Raw genomic sequence first — 17,908 nt, forward strand, 5'->3', positions numbered from 1 at the left:
CCTTAAAGCCTTAATACACTGAAAAATAGAAAAACATCAAAACATGACTGTCAGTATGAGCCACTCACTGCTGTGTGTAAGGTAGGAGTGGAGTCATGGATCAGAGTGATGAACGTTCACTCTTACAAAATGGCAAGAAAAACGTTCTTTTATCAATTACTTAATGATTATCGATGGCTGTTATCAGTGATTATAGTTAAATAAAAAAATGATCCCAGCCTCGTTTTAGAGGGAGGCAAAACTGAATTAACTTGAATTCACAACTGAATTTACTTTATAGATTACAGGAAAGTAGGTGTTTTAAATGATACATGACAAATTGTGCTTAATATGATGAGGGACATGAACAAAGTAAAAATGATCCATTTAGAGTTCAAAACTCTATCATAAAGTTTTTTTACAACAAAAAAATTATTACTGCATTTAGGTCAAACGTGTGCTGAGGAGAATGGCGCGTTCACAGCAGTTTCTCCTTAAACCGAAACCCATCTGTCTCTTACCTTCCAGCACCACATCTTTCAGTTTCTCCATAGCCTCGGCGAAGCGGGCCACCACACGCAGCAGCGAGGGGATGTCCTCCACCTCAATGATGGCGGGCATCTCCACCGTCTCGGCCTGCGGGCTCTGGGCGATGGCTGCTCGGCCTTGGCCCTTGCTGAACACCCACGACTGGAGAGGAAAGCCTGCGGCGCTGGCATGGCGGCTCAGTGCTGTGGGTCTCTTCAGGGTGCCCACGGGAGAAGGGCAGCCCACCAGCTTGGTGTGCTGGGCAGAGGGAGTGCCCGGGCAGCTCGGAGCATCTGTGACAGAGGGGCAAAGACTGGCAGGATTGGCGGAAGACGAGGTGCTGGAGTCTGAGGTATCTTTCCGAGGCTGCTCCTGGAGAATGGACAGCTGGGAAGAAAAGAAAATAAGGGAGTCACCAACACAGTTTTAGGCTGGGGAGAAAATACCATACCCTACATTACAAGAATGATACGAGAATGCGGTTTTAAGGAGCTGAGGTTGTGAGATGGCATAAATCTAGCCTGAAATAACACTCACACTGTGTGATGTCATGTTATGGGGTAGATCTTATGGCTCTTCCAGGCCAAGGGCAAGTTTGTGTCAGAAAAGTAGGTGATGAATTCAAGTGCATGATTGAACAAGTAAATGCATGAGGCAAAAATAGCAAACAAACTAATAAATTATTTTACAAAACACAAAAAGAGGAGTAAGCACTTTCATTCTGGCATGCATCCTACATTTTCTTCTATTTTATTTCCCTCTACTTATGTCTTTTGTGTGAGTTAATGTACCAAAAAAAAAGTCAACTGATTTGTACATTAACATCTCCCAAAAACCCCGATATCCCTTAGAATTAAATAGAATTAAAAAGGTTTTGTTACTGTAACTTTATATATAAATGAGCTCCGTTCTGATTGGCTGGCATCATTCCAAAATCAGTCCAGCCAGAAACACTCCTAGTAACTTCAGTATGAATGGGGGGGCTAAACTGCTGCAGACTGAATAGGAGGATAAATGCACGTGCTGATTTTTGTGACATCACAAATACAACGGTTTCAAAATAGGCTGTTTTTGCAGTTACTTTCCATATATGGACCGTATGGACTGAAGAGTGAAGGTACAACCAGAAACTTGTTTACATACTACATCAAACTTTTTATTTAAGAAAAGTGAGTAAAATTTGTTGGTCCATGAAATTCTTCACTCTGTATTTTAAGAATGACTTATGACATCTGAGTGCATTTGCAGATTAAACGGTATGTTTTGAAAGTGCTTATAGAATCCTTCAACTGATTATTTTAAAAAAGTGAGGAAAATTTAGTTTTTCATGATAAAAGCTGTTTAAAAGTGTAGCTTTCCTAGCAGAGTAGCATAGCGAGGCTACTGGGCACAAACACTAACACTAAAACTAAGCTAACCAGTCAGAATGTTTTGAGACCTACCTGGACAAGTGCCAATTAAAGCTCTAAAATGAGTCAATCCAAGGCCTAATGCTGACACGTATGAGTCTAAAGGGGAATGAGAATATATTCCTACTTGCAGGGACAGATCTGGCTGGGTGAGCTATGAAAAGGGCTGTTTTGTGTTAGCGGCCTTGTGCACCTTATTTAGGCTGATTAAGTAGCAACATTAGCTGCAAAAGTAATTATCAAACCAAAAAGCTTCATAACGTTCATTTTATATTAGCAGAGGGCTAAAATATTATCACAATACTTAGACATTTTCACAATGCACAATATGCATTACGATATTTAGTTTTTCTGAGATTTAATAGGTTGGAACAGACAAAATAGAACCTGTAGTGCCACATATAATAATAATAATAATAATAATAATAATAATAATAACAAGAAACCTACAGCTATAATGACTATAATGTTCAGAGAGGCCATGAGCTGTTGCTATAATTTTCTGGATTCTTTGTTAAGTTGTGATCTCAAGATAACAACTATTGTTATCTTGAGATCACAAAATATTAAAGTAGTGATCTCAAGATAACAACTTTTGTTATTTGGAGATCACAACTGAATTATCTTGTGACCTTAAGATGGCACTTCGTTGTCTTTTTTTTTTAAATAACATTTTTTTTATTAAATTTTCAATCATAGAAAAGAAAAGAAGGAAAAAAAGAAAACCCAACCCAAAATGATAACCAAAAACAGAGGAGGGGAAGAAACTACAGACCCACTCCCCCAACCCATCCCACCAACAACAAGAGACAGCTTACTAGACACAACAGTGGACATTCTAAACATGCCATTCAAAAACACACACATATAAATAAACGTAGCCACCCGCCTTCGTAACACTGCCAGGTACAACATCTCGGCCAAACCTGAGCACAACCAACATCACATACGTGGCGTGGAAGACTGGAAAGGAAGGGATGCCAGGTACGCTCAAATTCTGCGTCATTACCTTTAATTCTAGCACAAAGGCGCTCAAAGGGAAGAATTTTCATAACTTCATTATTCCAAAGATTAATTGTGGGTGGCACTTCGTTATCTTGAGATCTCAAGATAGTTAAGATGTGATCTCAAAATAACAACTTTCTTATCTGAAGATCAGAAGACAGTTAAGTTGTTATCCCAAGATCATGACTTAGTTATCTTGTGATCTACAGTTAACAACTTATTTTACATAGGTATAAAAAGCAGGATTTGCTCAATGCTAGCGAGTGTCTTTAATCTGAACAACTATTACTGAGGGTTGGCACTCCAGCTGGCCACTTAGCTCAGCTGAAATAGCTCCGAACACAGCGTGAAATAGAGCGAACATGTGAACGAGTGAGAGAAGAAGCATGTACGAGTGAGTGAGAGACGTCAGAGAAGAGAGAGAGAGTAATACTGACTGTGGCTTAGTGAGAAGACAATTATAAAACAAACTGAGAAACTAAAAGTCGAGTGAGCTAAGATCTCTCGCTCGATCTCGAGTCAGAACAGCTGGAAGAAATGGAGGACTGAATCATTTTCTCTCCCTTTTCTCCTCTCTGTCTTTCTCACTGCCTTATTCTAAACTGTTCAGTGCTTAGTAGAACAGTTAAATAAACGTCTGCAATACCGCACTCACTTGCAGACACTGTTATTGACCTTCTCTTGAGGATAAGTGACTTTGGCCTTCGGACAGTGAACTGCAGCTCTAACTGTCCATAGGTCAAGCTTACTGTCCTGCCCAAGGTAGTAGAGCGTTTCACATCTTTCAGATGATCATCCCAAGTGAGGTGCTCAAATTAAAAACGGCTAATTTTAGAGGAACTAAATCCTACATTTTTCTTGCATTTTACCCCCCCCCCACTTATAACAACTTATAACCACTTATAACAATTGTGCACCAAAAATAGTCATAATTTGTTTTTATATGACCATTTTTTCAACCTCCCTTTATCCCTTGGAATGAAACAGGCCGTTTTTGTTGCTGTGCATTTATGTGCTAGACACATGCTAAATGAGCTCCGTTCTGATTGGCTGTCGTGCACTGTGCCTCATTCTGAAAGCACTCTGAGCTGAAACACTCCTTATAACTTCAAAACGAATACGCTAAACTGCTGTTGGCTGAATATAATGATAGTATATAATATAAAGAATATGTTCATTAGTTGATTGACGTCACAAAAACAATGAAATCAAAGCAGGCCGTTTTTGCCGCATGAAATATAAGATCTACATACTATTTCGAACTCCTTTGTTTCAGTGAGGTTTTTCATGATATGGGGCCTTTAAAGCTTAGTCATTTTTAACGAAAAACACATTGTACTGTCTGTATTCGCCCCTACTTAAGGTTTCAATATTACTGTCTGTACTGGAGAAGACAACGTGGCATCACGCCATCTCTAGGTGTTGTTTTTTTCTGGTCATGGGTCAAGACATTTAGACAAAATCTGCAAGACAGCTGTTGGTAAACGAAGCTTCTTTCACAAGAGCCGGTTGTGTAACGCTGTGGCCTATTTCCTGTCACACCCTGAACCAGGAGTTAGAGCGCACCAACAGCACAAGCACGAGTTTTCAATATGTTAACAACACCGTGAACTAACACATTAACACCTTGGACAACAATGAGATGTAATGGATCTCGCAGTGCACCTTTCACTGAATGGCCTTCTGAAATATGAGTACACACACACACACACACACACACACACATACATATATATATATATATATATATAGATGAATACAGGTGCAGCACAAACATAATTTCTAAATCTGATGCTCTGACACAGTAACACAGCACACAGGCCTAATTCATGATCAACCATGAGCACTGGCTTTAGTGTTATTACACAAAATGTGTAGGGTACAGTGTACAATTACAATATAAATATTAATACCACAAGTAAGCTCAGCTTGTATTTATGAAGTGCGGGCGATATTTTTCATGTCACATACACAATCACAAGTCACAACACATATCCCAAGTCCACCCTAGCATAACCATTCTATGGGGTTAAATGAAGATTAAAATGAATAACGTGTACATTTTAGAGCAGTAACCAAGCACTGCTTAAACGCTTTGCTCCTACAAATACCTCAGAAAATATCTGGTTCAAATATCAGTAAAATAAAAACATCTGATATCGATTTTTTTGTCTGCCGATACCGATATTCCGATATTACCGTGCATCCCTAGCCTGCCTTAATCAGAGAACACAGAGAAGTCTTACGCTTGTAGAAGACGAGTGAAGGCCATGAGAACCTACCTGCTTGAGCCACACGTTGGGTCTATTGGGCAAGATATCCAGTTTGGTTTTACTGTCTGACTTCTTGACCCTCTGGCTCGTTGAATATGGGCTGTAGCTGCTTTTCCCACCTGTTCCCCGTTTCATCATTTTCACAGAAGTGTCACAAAACCGAGCGACGACAAGAAACGAGCGAAACGGAACGACGGAAAGACCCGAGCGCAGCCGAGCCCATCCTGCGCGACGCTGAACACGCTGACGGGCTCTGCTAACACAGCGTGTCAGTCAGATTTAGCAAACTAAGCTGAAAAAGACTAGTTAAAACCACATTGTTTGATAGTCTACTGAAAGCTTTTCCAACAATATCCGCACAAAACTCTAATAAATATTAATTACAGCTTCATTTGTCCTTTAAATTCTTACTATATTTCCGAATTTGAGAGCACGGTGCTAGCAGTGACCAACCGTCGTCACCTAGACAGGCACTTCAGAGCCGCTGTTCCCGTCAGACTCAAAAAGTCAAAGCAAACCGAGGTCACGGCGAGCCTCCAGCCCCTCAGAGTCCCGTCCTCCCTCTCAGGGAGGTTTTGCTGGCCCCACAGGGCCACAGCGGAGAGCGGGGTGCAGGGCGGGAGGAAGGAGGTGAGGATGCTCTGCTACTTACTGATGAGGAGCTGAGAGACGAAGCGCTTCCTGTTCCACTCTTCTTTGACATGGACTGCGTTTTTATCAGTTCCTTTTTCTTTTTGGAGAACATTTTAGCGTCAAGTTTGGGTCCTCGGGGCTACTTCGCTGGCTTTTCTTTACACTGCAGGACCCCCTCCCACCCCCCTGCTCCCCATTTCACTGCTCTCCGGCTCTTTACGGGCTCTTTTCCAAGCGCCCTGTGCGGCCCGGTGCCCTCCTGCTGCTCATCACACGTTCACTCGGCAGCTAACGGCGCTCACAGCCAGCAGCCCGACACCACATCCGCTTTGGGCTGTTTTTTTCCTTCTCAAAGACAAGTGAAAGCAGCACGTTAAGGTACAAGCTTAGCTAACACCCTTCACCTTGCGCTACACACTCTTAGAGCTGTGGGTTGGGTCTATCTGAAGGGGAATTCCACCTGTTTTTCAGATTTTCTGCAGGTCGGTGAGATGTAAACGTGAGTCCTTATTTCACAGAGAAGCCAGAGAAGCCTGCCCAGATGAATTCACAGTGGTGGTGATAGGAACCAGAGGTCGTGACGTCTAGAACTTCATTTTATTTGCTAACCAAAATGACTAAAAAGACCTACACATGAGTTGAATGTAATGTTGAAGATTAAAAAAAAAAAAAAGACGTCTGGTTCCCATCACCACCACTGTGAGCAATCCTAACATGGCGAGTTTCTCTAAAATGGAGCTGTTCACATCAATCCACCCTACATAAACTTTGTTCACATCTTTACCATCTAATAATCCAGATATTTTGAAAAATTTGTGGAATTCCCCTTTAACTAGCCTGCAATGATGCCCTATATTCACCAACATATGTGGTTGTCTACTTCCATTTGAGGTTACATGGGCCTCAGTACAATTTTGTCTTTTTTAAAAAAAAAAAAAAAGGACATGAATATATGTTCGGAAGATTGTTCCTTATTTTCATTTACGTCCTCAAACGTATTTCCATCCATCCGTCCATCCATCCATCCATCCATCCATCCATTCAGTTGGGTTCAGCTCCTGGATTGCTTTACACCTGTTGAACCACTCAATTCGGAGCTTTGGCATTTTAGAGAAGAATAGACCCCAAAAAATCCTGTGCTGATAGATGCTGAACATTCTAAGAAGATTTTAATGTAGCTATATCAAGATTTCAGTACTCATGGAGTTTTTGGACACTATGCGTTTTCACTTAAGTTGGTTTTTAGTGCAAGTTTTACTTCTACTTGTTCAATTAAAATAGCGCCACCTTTGGCAGACGACGGTTGTAGGCTAACTCTACCCACTCAAATCACTAAATATAGCCTCTGTAATTGCCCCGACATTGGCTTCCTCTGTATCCCATTCCTGTGATGTGTTATGTAATTTTAATGCTTATATTGCAATGACACCTACCTTCATTAATAATCTCGGAAAGTGGTTTTTGTGTTAAACGTATTTATTCTAAAACAGTCCATGTTTATAATACACATAGGGATTTAATACAGTCGATAAAATATGTCCAAGCTCTCCTGGGCAACATTTCATCATGAAAATATGTCCAAGAGTGTCGTGAAAGCGTCAAATGAAAAGATCCCCACTGCAGTCCTCAGATGCAGTCCAGGGTCTGGAGCGCTCAGAGTAGGTCCACAAAAACATATAATAAAAATAAAAATTTACATATGATGGCCAATGTGGCCACGCAAGTCACAAAAGTAGCAGTGTGTGTGAATTAGAGCTCTGTGGCAGGACCCCATTCCGTGTCATCGTTTTCATCTTCGTCATTGTAGTCATCATCATCGTCGTTCTCTGAACTGTCGCTGCCCCTGATCTGGGTTCTTCGCATCAGCATTGCTTCATGATGTGCCAACCTGAGAATCAAAGAAACGTCACTGAAAATGTGTTTCATTTTTTTGGCATATTAAACTAATAACTGATATACAACCCCAATTCCAATGAAGTTGGGACGTTGTGTAAAACATAAATAAAAACAGAATATGATGATTTGCAAATCCTTTTCAACCTATATTCAATTGAATACACTAGAAAGACAAGATATTTAATGTTCAAACGGATAAACTTTATTGTTTTTTAGCAAATATTCACTCATTTTGAATTTGATGCCTGCAACACGTTCCAAAGAAGTTGGGACAGGGGCAACAAAAGACTGGGAAAGTTGAGGAATGCTCAAAAAACACCTGTTTGGAACATTCCACAGGTTAACAGGTTAATTAGAAACAGGTGAGTGTCATGATTGGGTATAAAGGGAGCATCCCTGAAAGGCTCAGTTGTTCACAAGCAAGGATGGGGGGAGGTTCACCACTTTGTGAACAACATTGTTGAGAACAACGTTTCTCAACGTGCAATTGCAAGGAATTTAGGGGTTTCATCATCTACAGTCCATATCATCAGAAGATTCAGAGAATCTGGAGAAATCTCTGCAAGTAAGCGGCAAGGCAGAAAACCAACATTGAATGCCCGTGACCTTCGATCCCTCTGGCGGCGCTGCATTAAAAACCCACATCGTTCTGTAACGGATATTCCCACATGGGCTCAGGAACACTTCAGAAAACCACTGTCAGTGAACACAGTTCGTCGCTCCATCTACAAGTGCAAGTTAAAGCTCTGCCACGCAAAGCGAAAGCCAGATATCAACACCACCCAGAAATGCTGCCAGCTCCTCTGGGCTGGAGCTCATCTGAGATGGACTGACGCAAAGTGGAAAAGTGTCCTGTGGTCTGACGAGTCCACATTTCAAATAGTTTTTGGAAATCATGGACGTCGTGTCCTCCGGGCCAAAGAGGAAACAGACTGTCCGGATTGTTATCAGCGCAAAGTTCAAAAGCCAGCTTCTCTGATGGTGTGGGGGTGTGTTCGTGCCCATGGCATGGGTAACTGACACACCTGTTAATGCTGAAAGGTACATACAGGTTTTGGAGCAACATATGTTGCCATCCAAGCAACGTCTTTTTCAGGGATGTCCCTGCTTATTTCAGCAAGACGATGCCAAGCCACATTCTGCATTACAAAAGCGTGGCTTCATAGTAAAAGAGTGCAGGTACTAGACTGGCCTGTCTCCCATTGAAAATGTGTGGCGCATTATGAAGCACAAAATACGACAACGGAGACCCCGGACTGTTGAGCTACTGAAGTTGTACATCAAGCAAGAATGAGAAAGAATTCCACCTACAAAGCTTCAACAATTAGTGTCCTCAGTTCCCAAACGCTTACTGAGTGTTGTTAAAAGGAAAGGTGACGTAACACAGTGGTAAACACGCCCCTGTCCTTCTTTGGAACGTGTTGCAGGCATCAAATTCAAAATGAGTGAATATTTGCAAAAAACAATAAAGTTTATCCATTTGAACATTAAATATCTTGTCTTTCTAGTGTATTCAATTGAATATAGGTTGAAAAGGATTTGCAAATCATCGTATTCTGTTTTTATTTGTGTTTTACACAACGTCCAAACTTCACTGGAATTGGGGTTGTAAATTCCTTGAGCAGTAATACATGATGATACTTACACAACGTAGGAGGGGACAGGCTTTTCTTCTGGCTCTGCCATGCGAGCCTAAAAAAACAGAAAGATCCCTGATCATTAACATCTTTCAGTCCAAATATAGTATTGTACATTTCATAAATCATAAGGCAAAAGACACAAATCATCCATACAAGTAAAATATCTTTTACTTTTAATGTAAGTCAATGGAATCAGGCTTATATATACACAAGTCTGGTTTCATTGACTTACATTAAAAGTAAAGAATGTTTTTTTTTCCTTCTCTATAAAGTTACCATTTTGCAGATTTTATTTTTTCTAACAGTACACTTTGATATAACAATATTTACTCAATATTTTCTCAAAAAAGAAAAACTGTAATTTGTTGTGACGCATGCCCTTTAAGATTTGTAAAGTCTGGGAGTGCAGTACCTGTTGTAGTTTGTTCTCTATGGTAGAGAGTGTGACCGGTGGTGGGCTCTCTGGGGGGAATTCGGTGGGATCCGGGGCCCTGAAGTCCGGCGGCCCCTCAGAGGGGGTGGTGGGTGGAGGAAGGTCTGCACTGAAGTCTGAGTCAGAGAAGCTGCGCTGGGTTGGTGATGGTGCCTCTTCCATCTGCGGGGGGTTGTGTGCAGAGCGGCGCAGGGATCGTGGCTCTGGGACGTGCAGGATGGGTGGCAGGGCATATTCAGGCTCCTCCTCCGGTGCTGGCTCGGGGCTGGGGGTCTGTCTGGCAGCTGGTTCAGAGGAGCGGGCCAGTGCTGTACCTCGGCGTGCGATGGTGCCTGGCTGGCTGGACACAGGCTCCTCCAGGTCCTCATTATCTGTGTAGGCCTCGCCGTCTGTATAGGCCTCACCATCGGTGTCCTCGTAGTCACTGGCTCCGCTGAGGTAATCGGTGTTGTTGGAGCGGCTGAGTGCGTCCAGTTCCTCATCACCACCACCCTCCAGCTACGTACACAGAGAATCATGTTGAAGTTATGCAATGAAGTGCTGAGTAGATTACTTCGAATGTGTAGTTCAGTAGTTACATTACACGACTAGGAATGATAGTAATATCATATTTTAAATTACTTAAAGGGCCCATATTCTACATTTTTCTTGCAAGTTATTTTTTCACCTTTTTTAACCAAAAACTGTAGTAATGTAGTAAAATCATGTCTATATGACCATTTTCCAACCTCTTTTTATCCCTTAAAATTAAAAAGACTTTATAGTCTTTAAGACTAATATATGTAAATTATGTCTCTTCTGATTGGCTACCCTGTATCATGACTTGACATACAAAATGTCCAGGCTGAAACATTCCATATATACACACACACACAAACAATATATATATATATATATATATATATATATATATATATATATATATATATATATATATATATATATATATATATATCCATCCATCCATCATCCATCATCTTCCGCTTCTCCGGGGTTCGGGTCGCGGGGGCAGCATCCTGAGCAATGAAGCCCAGACCTCCCTTTCCCCAGCCACTTCCACTAGCTCCCTGGGAGGGATTCCGAGGCGCTCCCAGGCCAGCTGGGCGATATAGTCACGCCAGCGTGTCCTGGGTCTTCCCCGGGGTCTCCTCCCCGGTGGACTTGCCTGTGACACCTCCCAAGGGAGGCGTCCAGGAGGCATCCTAACAAGATGCCCGAACCACCTCAACTGGCTCCTCTCGACGTGTAGAAGCAGCGGCTCTACTCCGAGTCCCTCCCGGATGACCGAACTTCTCACCCTATCTCTAAGGGAGAGTCCAGCCACCCTGCGGAGGAAACTCATTTCAGCCGCTTGTATTCGCGATCTCGTTCTTTCGGTCATTACCCAAAGCTCATGACCATAGGTGAGGGTGGGAACGTAGATCGACCAGTAAATCGAGAGCCTTGCCTTATGGCTCAGCTCTTTCTTTACCACAACAGACCGGTAAAGAGCCCGCATCACTGCTGACCCAGCACCAATCCGCCTGTCAATCTCCCGCTCCCTTGTACCATCACTCGTGAACAAGACCCCGAGATACTTAAACTCCTCCACTTGAGGCAAGAGCTCATCCCCGACCCAGAGAGGGCTCTCCACCCTTTCCCGCGTGAGAACCATGGCCTCGGATTTGGAGGTACTGATCCTCATCCCGGCCGCTTCACACTCGGCTGCAAACCGATCCAGTGAAAGCTGAAGTTCACGGCCTGATGTCCCCAATAGGACCACATCATCTGCAAACAGCAGCGATGTGACCCTGAGGTCACCAAACCAGACACCCTCCATCCCCTGACTGCGCCTAGAAATTCTATCCATAAAAATTATGAATAGAATCGGTGACAAAGGGCAGCCCTGACGGAGTCCAACTCTCACTGGGAAAAAGTCTGACTTACTGCCGGCCATGCGAACCAAGCTCCTGCTTTGTTTGTACAGGGCCTGAATGGCTCGTAGCAAAGAGCCATGTACCCCGTACTCCCGAAGCACCTCCCACAGAATACCCCGGGGAACACAGTCGAATGCCTTCTCCAAATCCACAAAGCACATGTGGACTGGTTGGGCAAACTCCCATGAACCCTCAAGAATCCTGGAGAGGGTAAAGAGTTGGTCCAGTGTTCCACGACCAGGGCGGAACCCGCACTGCTCCTCCTGAATCCGAGGTTCGACTATAAGCCGGACTCTCTTCTCCAGTACCTTTGCATAGACCTTACCAGGGAGGCTGAGGAGTGTGATTCCCCTGTAGTTGGAACACACCCTCCGGTCCCCCTTTTTAAAAAGAGGCACCACCACCCCAGTCTGCCAATCAAGTGGCACCACCCCCGATGTCCACGCAATGTTGAAAAGGCGTGTCAGCCAAGACAGCCCCACAACATCCAGAGCCTTGAGGAACTCGGGACGGATCTCATCCACCCCTGCAGCCCTGCCGCCAAGGAGCTTTTTAACTACCTTAGCGACTTAGGCCTCAGTAATGGACAAGCCTATTCCCGTGTCCCCAGACTCTGCCTCCTCACTGGAGAACGTGTTGGTGGGATTGAGAAGGTCCTCAAAGTATTCCTTCCACCGCCCAATGACGTCTTCAGTCGAAGTCAGCAGCACACCATCTCCACTATATACAGTGCTAGTGGCACACTGCTTTCCCCTTCTGAGTCGCCTGACGGTTTGCCAGAATCTTTTTGGAGCCGACTTAAAGTCACTTTCCAAGGCCTCACAGAACTCTTCCCACACCCGGGTTTTTGCCTTGGCAACGACTGAAGCCGCAGATCGCTTGGCCTGTCGATACCTGCCAGCTGCCTCTGGTGTCCTACAGGCCAACCATGTCCAGTAGGACTCCTTCTTCAGCTTGACGGCATCTCTCACCTGGGGTGTCCACCACCGGGTTCGAGGATTACCGCCCCGACAGGCACCAACTACCTTGCGACCACAGCTACAGTCAGCCGCTTCAACAATGGAGGAGCGGAACATGGCCCATTCTGAGTCAATGTCCCCCACCTCCCCCGATATCTGGTCAAAGTTCTGACGGAGGTGTGAGTTGAAGATCAGTCTGACAGGTTCTTCTGCCAGACGTTCCCAGCAAACCCTCACTATACGTTTGGGTTTGCCTGGTCTGACTGGCATCTTCCCCCACCACCTGATCCAACTCACCACCAGGTGGTGATCAGTTGACAGCTCAGCTCCTCTCTTTACCCGAGTGTCCAGTACACATGGCCGCAAGTCCGCTGACACGACTACAAAGTCAATCATTGAACTGCGGCCTAGGGTGTCCTGGTGCCATGTGCACTTATGGACATCCTTGTGTTCAAACATGGTGTTCGTTATGGACAAACTGTGGTTTGCACAGAAGTCCAAAAACTGAACACCACTCGGGTTCAGATCAGAGAGGCCATTCCTCCCAATCACACCCCTCCAGGTCTTACTGTCGTTGCCCACGTGAGCGTTGAAGTCCCCCAGTAGGACAATCGAGTCTCCAGGAGGAGCACTTTCAAGCACCCCTTCCAAGGACTCTATGAAGGCTGGGTATTCTGAACTGCTGTTCGGTGCATAAGCACAGACAACAGTCAGGACCCGTTCCCCAACCCGAAGGCGTAGGGAAGCTACCCTCTCGTCCACCGGGGAAAACCCCAACATACAGGCGCCGAGTCGAGGGGCTATGAGAAAGCCCACACCTGCCCGCCGCCTCTCACCATGGGCAACTCCAGAAAAGAAAAAAGTCCAGCCCCTCTCAAGGAGATTGGACCCAGAGCCCAAGCTGTGTGTTGAGGTGAGCCCGACTATATCTAGCCGGTATCTCTCGACCTCGCGCACCAACTCAGGCTCCTTCCCCGCCAGTGAGGTAACGTTCCAAGTTCCAAAAGCCAGTTTCAGCAACCGAGGATCAGAACGCCAAGGCCCACGCCTTCGGACACTGCCCGATCCACAATGCACCGCACCCCTACTACTGCCCCTCCCATCGGTGGTGGGTCGATGGGAGGGGGGATTCATGTAGCTCCTTCGGGCTGGGCCCGGCCGTGCACAATGAGTGAATGCCCGGCCACCAGACGCTTGCTGGCGAGCCCCTCCCCCAGGCCTGGCTCCAGGGTGGGGCCCCGGTAACCCTGATCCGGGCAGGGTACACAAGTCCTGCTTTGTTGTCCTCATAGGGGTGGTTATGGATCACACTTTGTCTGGCCTGTCACCTAGGACCAGTTTGCCATGGGAGACCCTACCAGGAGCTTTTGCTCCAGACAACATAGCTCCTAGGGTCCTTCAAGCACACAAACCTCTCCACCACGATAAGGTGGTGATCCATGGAGAGGTATATATATATATATATATATATATATATATATATATATATATATATATATATATATATATATATATATATATATGTATATATATATATATATGTATATATATGTATATGTGTGTGTGTGTGTGTGTTTGTGTGTGTGTGTGTGTGTGTGTGTGTGTGTCAGGAATTGTCAGTTTTCCATAATATGGGTCCTTAAAATGTGTAATCTAATCGGATTACTAATCTGAATTCACTTTTGCACACCAAACTATCTTGTCTGTTTGAAGTTGAAACCATCTGCCGTAATATCCCCTTTATAAGATACTAATTATCATTCATACTGAGACCACTATAATGTAGTTTATAGGCGAACAAATTAAGAATTAATCGACTCATTTATGAATACTGTCTTTGTAAAAATGCAGTTGTTTGCATATTGCACTGACACTTGTTTATACACCCATGCATATACAACTATTAATATATGTTATTGTTTGCAGAATATAATCTCTTGGTTCATTGACTGGAAGTGACATGCACCACTGCATCGTCACCTGCATAGTATTTATGCAATTTTACTCATCTTCATACTGTACATAAAATTTTTGGTTGTTTTGGTATATTGTGTTTTATAGCTTTAGTTTTTCTATTTTTGCATCTGTATAACAGTGTATGACAATACTTATGCTCTTGTTTAGCTGTATACGGTACTTTATGTTGCTGTAATAGACTACTTCTGCCTGCACTTAAATAGGAAAGCATAATCAGAATCTGCCAAGATTCAAGAATTGGCTGCTTTTTGTTCCAACAAGCAATCTGGTTAAAAAGAAAGACATCAGAATTGGAAAAATTGCATTATAAAAATTCTTAATAGTGCATCCCTAGAAGACACAGCCTTAATAATCCCTGTATAATAAAACTATTATGAGTCATAGCGGCAACTACTGTGCAGTCTATGGGCACAAACAGTAAATCAATGACACTGTCCAAGCAAAAACATTAGAAAAGTAAGTGTAACCTGATGCAATCTGTCCACATTTTTAAAAGGTATTCAGTTACAACAATTTGATTTTTGTAACCCCAATAACATGTAGTCTGGCAACATGTACTGTCTGACCGAGTCAGGAGGCTCAGTCTTGAATGGTACATGTCACATTATACAGCTTAGAGCATAGAGAGAAAACCCTTACCGTCACTTCTGAGACCCAGACAGGCTTAGACTGCTGTTGGCGAATCTTCTTGAGAATTTCATACCACACATTTGAAGTTGGCTGCAGATCAATACGTCCTAAAGAATAAAAGAAGAGCAAAATATGACGTGTATTACAATATTAGACACACTGATGTATATATAGTAAATTAAATATGACAACTGTTCTGTTTAGATTTTCAGAGAACAGGAGGGGGTGCCATTGGTTTTCGGGGTGGAGTGAGCTACTATACAGTTATATAGTATTATATGTATTATACCACATCCTTAAACTTTAATGTTTAGCATTTAACACTAATTATATAATGAGTCGAATGGCGCAAGCTGTGTCACCCTCAATGTTGAAATGACAGCTGTCACTGTTCAATCATAAGAAAACAAATGAAAGAACAAAGGCACATTTATACAGAAGTGCATGTGTGCCTACCAGCAAAAAGGTGGCTGTAGTGTTTCCTCAGCTTCAAGGCTTGTGCGTAGAGTTTGCGGGAGCTTTTGTTGGAGTGGGGAGAATATCTCTGTCTCATAGTTTTCACATCTTTGCGACTGTGTGGGTCCAAGAACAGCACGATTGGGTGATACTGAATATAACTGAGCCTCTCCACTGCAGTGGGTGTGATGTCCAGCAGAGGGTGCTTGTCCTGTAACAGAGAATTAAGTGGTATTTGAGTACAACCAGACCCTCATTATTTATAAGCAAGAAAAAGTGCTACACTGATCTGACATCTTAGATCATCTAGTACTTCTTACAAAAGGCAAGGAAATGATGCTCAGCAACTAATATACCTGTTCTGCTATCTTTCTCACTGTGTCCAGCTTAATGACGGAGGATGAGCTATCTCCACCACTCCTGGCAACCATTTCTGTAAAAATATAAAGCAAGTCAAATTTCAAGGACCAAAAAAAGGTCATTTTTAACACAAAGGCTAAAAACGTTAGCTCACCTGCAATCTCGTAATCATCAGGCATTTCGCTAGCCAGCTTCTCATTAGCAATATCATTCAGTGGCCCCATGATGACAATAGGACGTTTAAAGCTGGCTGCAAGAAAATAAACAACAAAAAAAATCCCTTATAAGAATTAAATATTCAAATATTCTTAATCATGAAAGGTGCACAAGTACTGTGATTTTTATATAATTGTACAACACATTTGAGATGATGTTTTATACATATATACATGTATATTTTATACATATATATACAGACACACAGATCCTTGTATCTCCAAAACGATAACTTTACAGGAGAAAGAATAAACCTGCTTTATTTTTAATGTAGGTATACATTAAAACAATACATTATAATAGTAAATCATGTGTTAACTAGTGTCCACTCTTCTACTTACCCTCTCTCAGCAGGACCTTCTCATATGCTGGAAATTTGCCCTGGATTGTCAGCTGAAGAAGGTCATCACGTGTCCTTCGGACATTCTTCTTTGCCCCTCTGAGACCCCGTAATTTCCAAAACTCTGCTCTGGGGCCTGAGGCTTGTCTCTCTGCTCCCTGGATCCTCTGAGCCTGCTCCACACTGGCAAGACTTTCAGCCCTGAGACACAAAACGCTGAGGTCAGCTTCCAACAGCACTGGACAAGACCACAGCTTTTATAACATGAAGCTGGGTTAACAGATTTACAAGGTCAGTGGCCCAGTTTGAAGTACTGCATTGGTCCACCTTAAAATAACTTTGTGTAACTTAAGTTTATCTTAGGACAACCTTATACTGAGCCTGAAGATACTATAAATATTCATGGCCTAAGAGGGTATTGTTCAGTAACGTCGCATTTATTTAGACTTTTCATCAAGAGTTTGTGTATGGCACCCTATTCTAAATATTCCCAACAGAATTATGTGAGAAAAGATGAAAAGCTGAAACCGTAACAAACTAAACGTAAGGATTAGAATAGCCTAAACTTGAATGAAATTGTAGAGGTTTCTCAAAAACCTATCATATAATTTAATTCTAGAGATGATTCTCGAGTTCTACAAGCACAACTTACAAAAAGGAGTAAACTCTGCAGTTCTGAGGTATGATGTAGTACTGGCGATAAATATATGAGCAGTGCTCATGCTAGAGAAGCAAAGACTATTCTAAACCAAGCCCACATGCAGATAGTAACAGTTAATGTTAAACCCACCTGGTCTGGTTGGGGATGGTGCCTTTGTCCTGCTCGTGGAGGTCATTTCCCATGCGAATGGCCAACCATGTGCCCAGTTTGCCGCGGTGCATGGTGTCCAACACGCGGAACACCTCTCCCCGAGTGAAGCTCAATCCATGGGTGCTGTCTGCCTCGTGGTCAAAGTGTGTGCGGATGTAAAAGGAATCACCCAGGCTGGACTTCATTATCTTCTTATAAACTGAGAGAAAGATACAGGATAAAACCAAACATCAGGGGGCTAAGCTCCCACCTTTTTTAGGTGGGCAAAGGACAAACCTGGGTGTATTTAGTCAAACATGTATTCTTTGAATGTTTGTCGTAAGCTTCAAGTAACACATGGAAGAAGTGCCACAAATATTGATGTGAACTGCCATCAGCTTAGTGCTAACAAGCTCTGTGAATCCCATAGGCACGCTATCAAAAGTTTGCATTATTGTAGAGGTGTTT

The 17,908-nt window shown here is 43.2% G+C and overlaps 2 protein-coding genes across 6 annotated transcripts in view; both read right to left on the reverse strand.

Annotated features, from left to right (window-relative positions):
* Nucleotides 1-6,140, reverse strand: part of arhgap45b (Rho GTPase activating protein 45b) — a 38,531-nt gene extending 32,391 nt beyond the window's left edge. The window contains exons 1-2 of one of the 2 annotated variants that reach the window (XM_017701351.2): nt 5,847-6,140; nt 501-894 (exon numbers count right to left, since the gene is read on the reverse strand). In XM_017701351.2, coding sequence (XP_017556840.1) covers nt 501-894; nt 5,847-5,939 — 487 coding nt within the window. In that variant the 5' untranslated portion in view covers nt 5,940-6,140. The other variant, XM_017701350.1, reaches the window with a different exon arrangement.
* Nucleotides 6,141-7,285: 1,145 nt separating this feature from the next.
* tjp3 (tight junction protein 3) overlaps nt 7,286-17,908 on the reverse strand; it is a 35,164-nt gene continuing 24,541 nt past the window's right edge. For all 4 annotated transcript variants that reach the window (XM_017701353.2, XM_017701354.2, XM_037545201.1 and 1 more), the window contains exons 23-31: nt 17,441-17,660; nt 16,652-16,851; nt 16,249-16,344; nt 16,091-16,167; nt 15,735-15,945; nt 15,288-15,385; nt 9,776-10,294; nt 9,369-9,415; nt 7,286-7,715 (exon numbers count right to left, since the gene is read on the reverse strand). In XM_017701353.2, coding sequence (XP_017556842.2) covers nt 7,577-7,715; nt 9,369-9,415; nt 9,776-10,294; nt 15,288-15,385; nt 15,735-15,945; nt 16,091-16,167; nt 16,249-16,344; nt 16,652-16,851; nt 17,441-17,660 — 1,607 coding nt within the window. In that variant the 3' untranslated portion in view covers nt 7,286-7,576. The remainder of the gene's footprint in view (nt 7,716-9,368; nt 9,416-9,775; nt 10,295-15,287; nt 15,386-15,734; nt 15,946-16,090; nt 16,168-16,248; nt 16,345-16,651; nt 16,852-17,440; nt 17,661-17,908) is intronic.

This window comes from Pygocentrus nattereri, chromosome 15 (genome assembly GCF_015220715.1).
Source record: "Pygocentrus nattereri isolate fPygNat1 chromosome 15, fPygNat1.pri, whole genome shotgun sequence".
NCBI classification, from domain to species: Eukaryota; Metazoa; Chordata; class Actinopteri; order Characiformes; family Serrasalmidae; genus Pygocentrus; species Pygocentrus nattereri.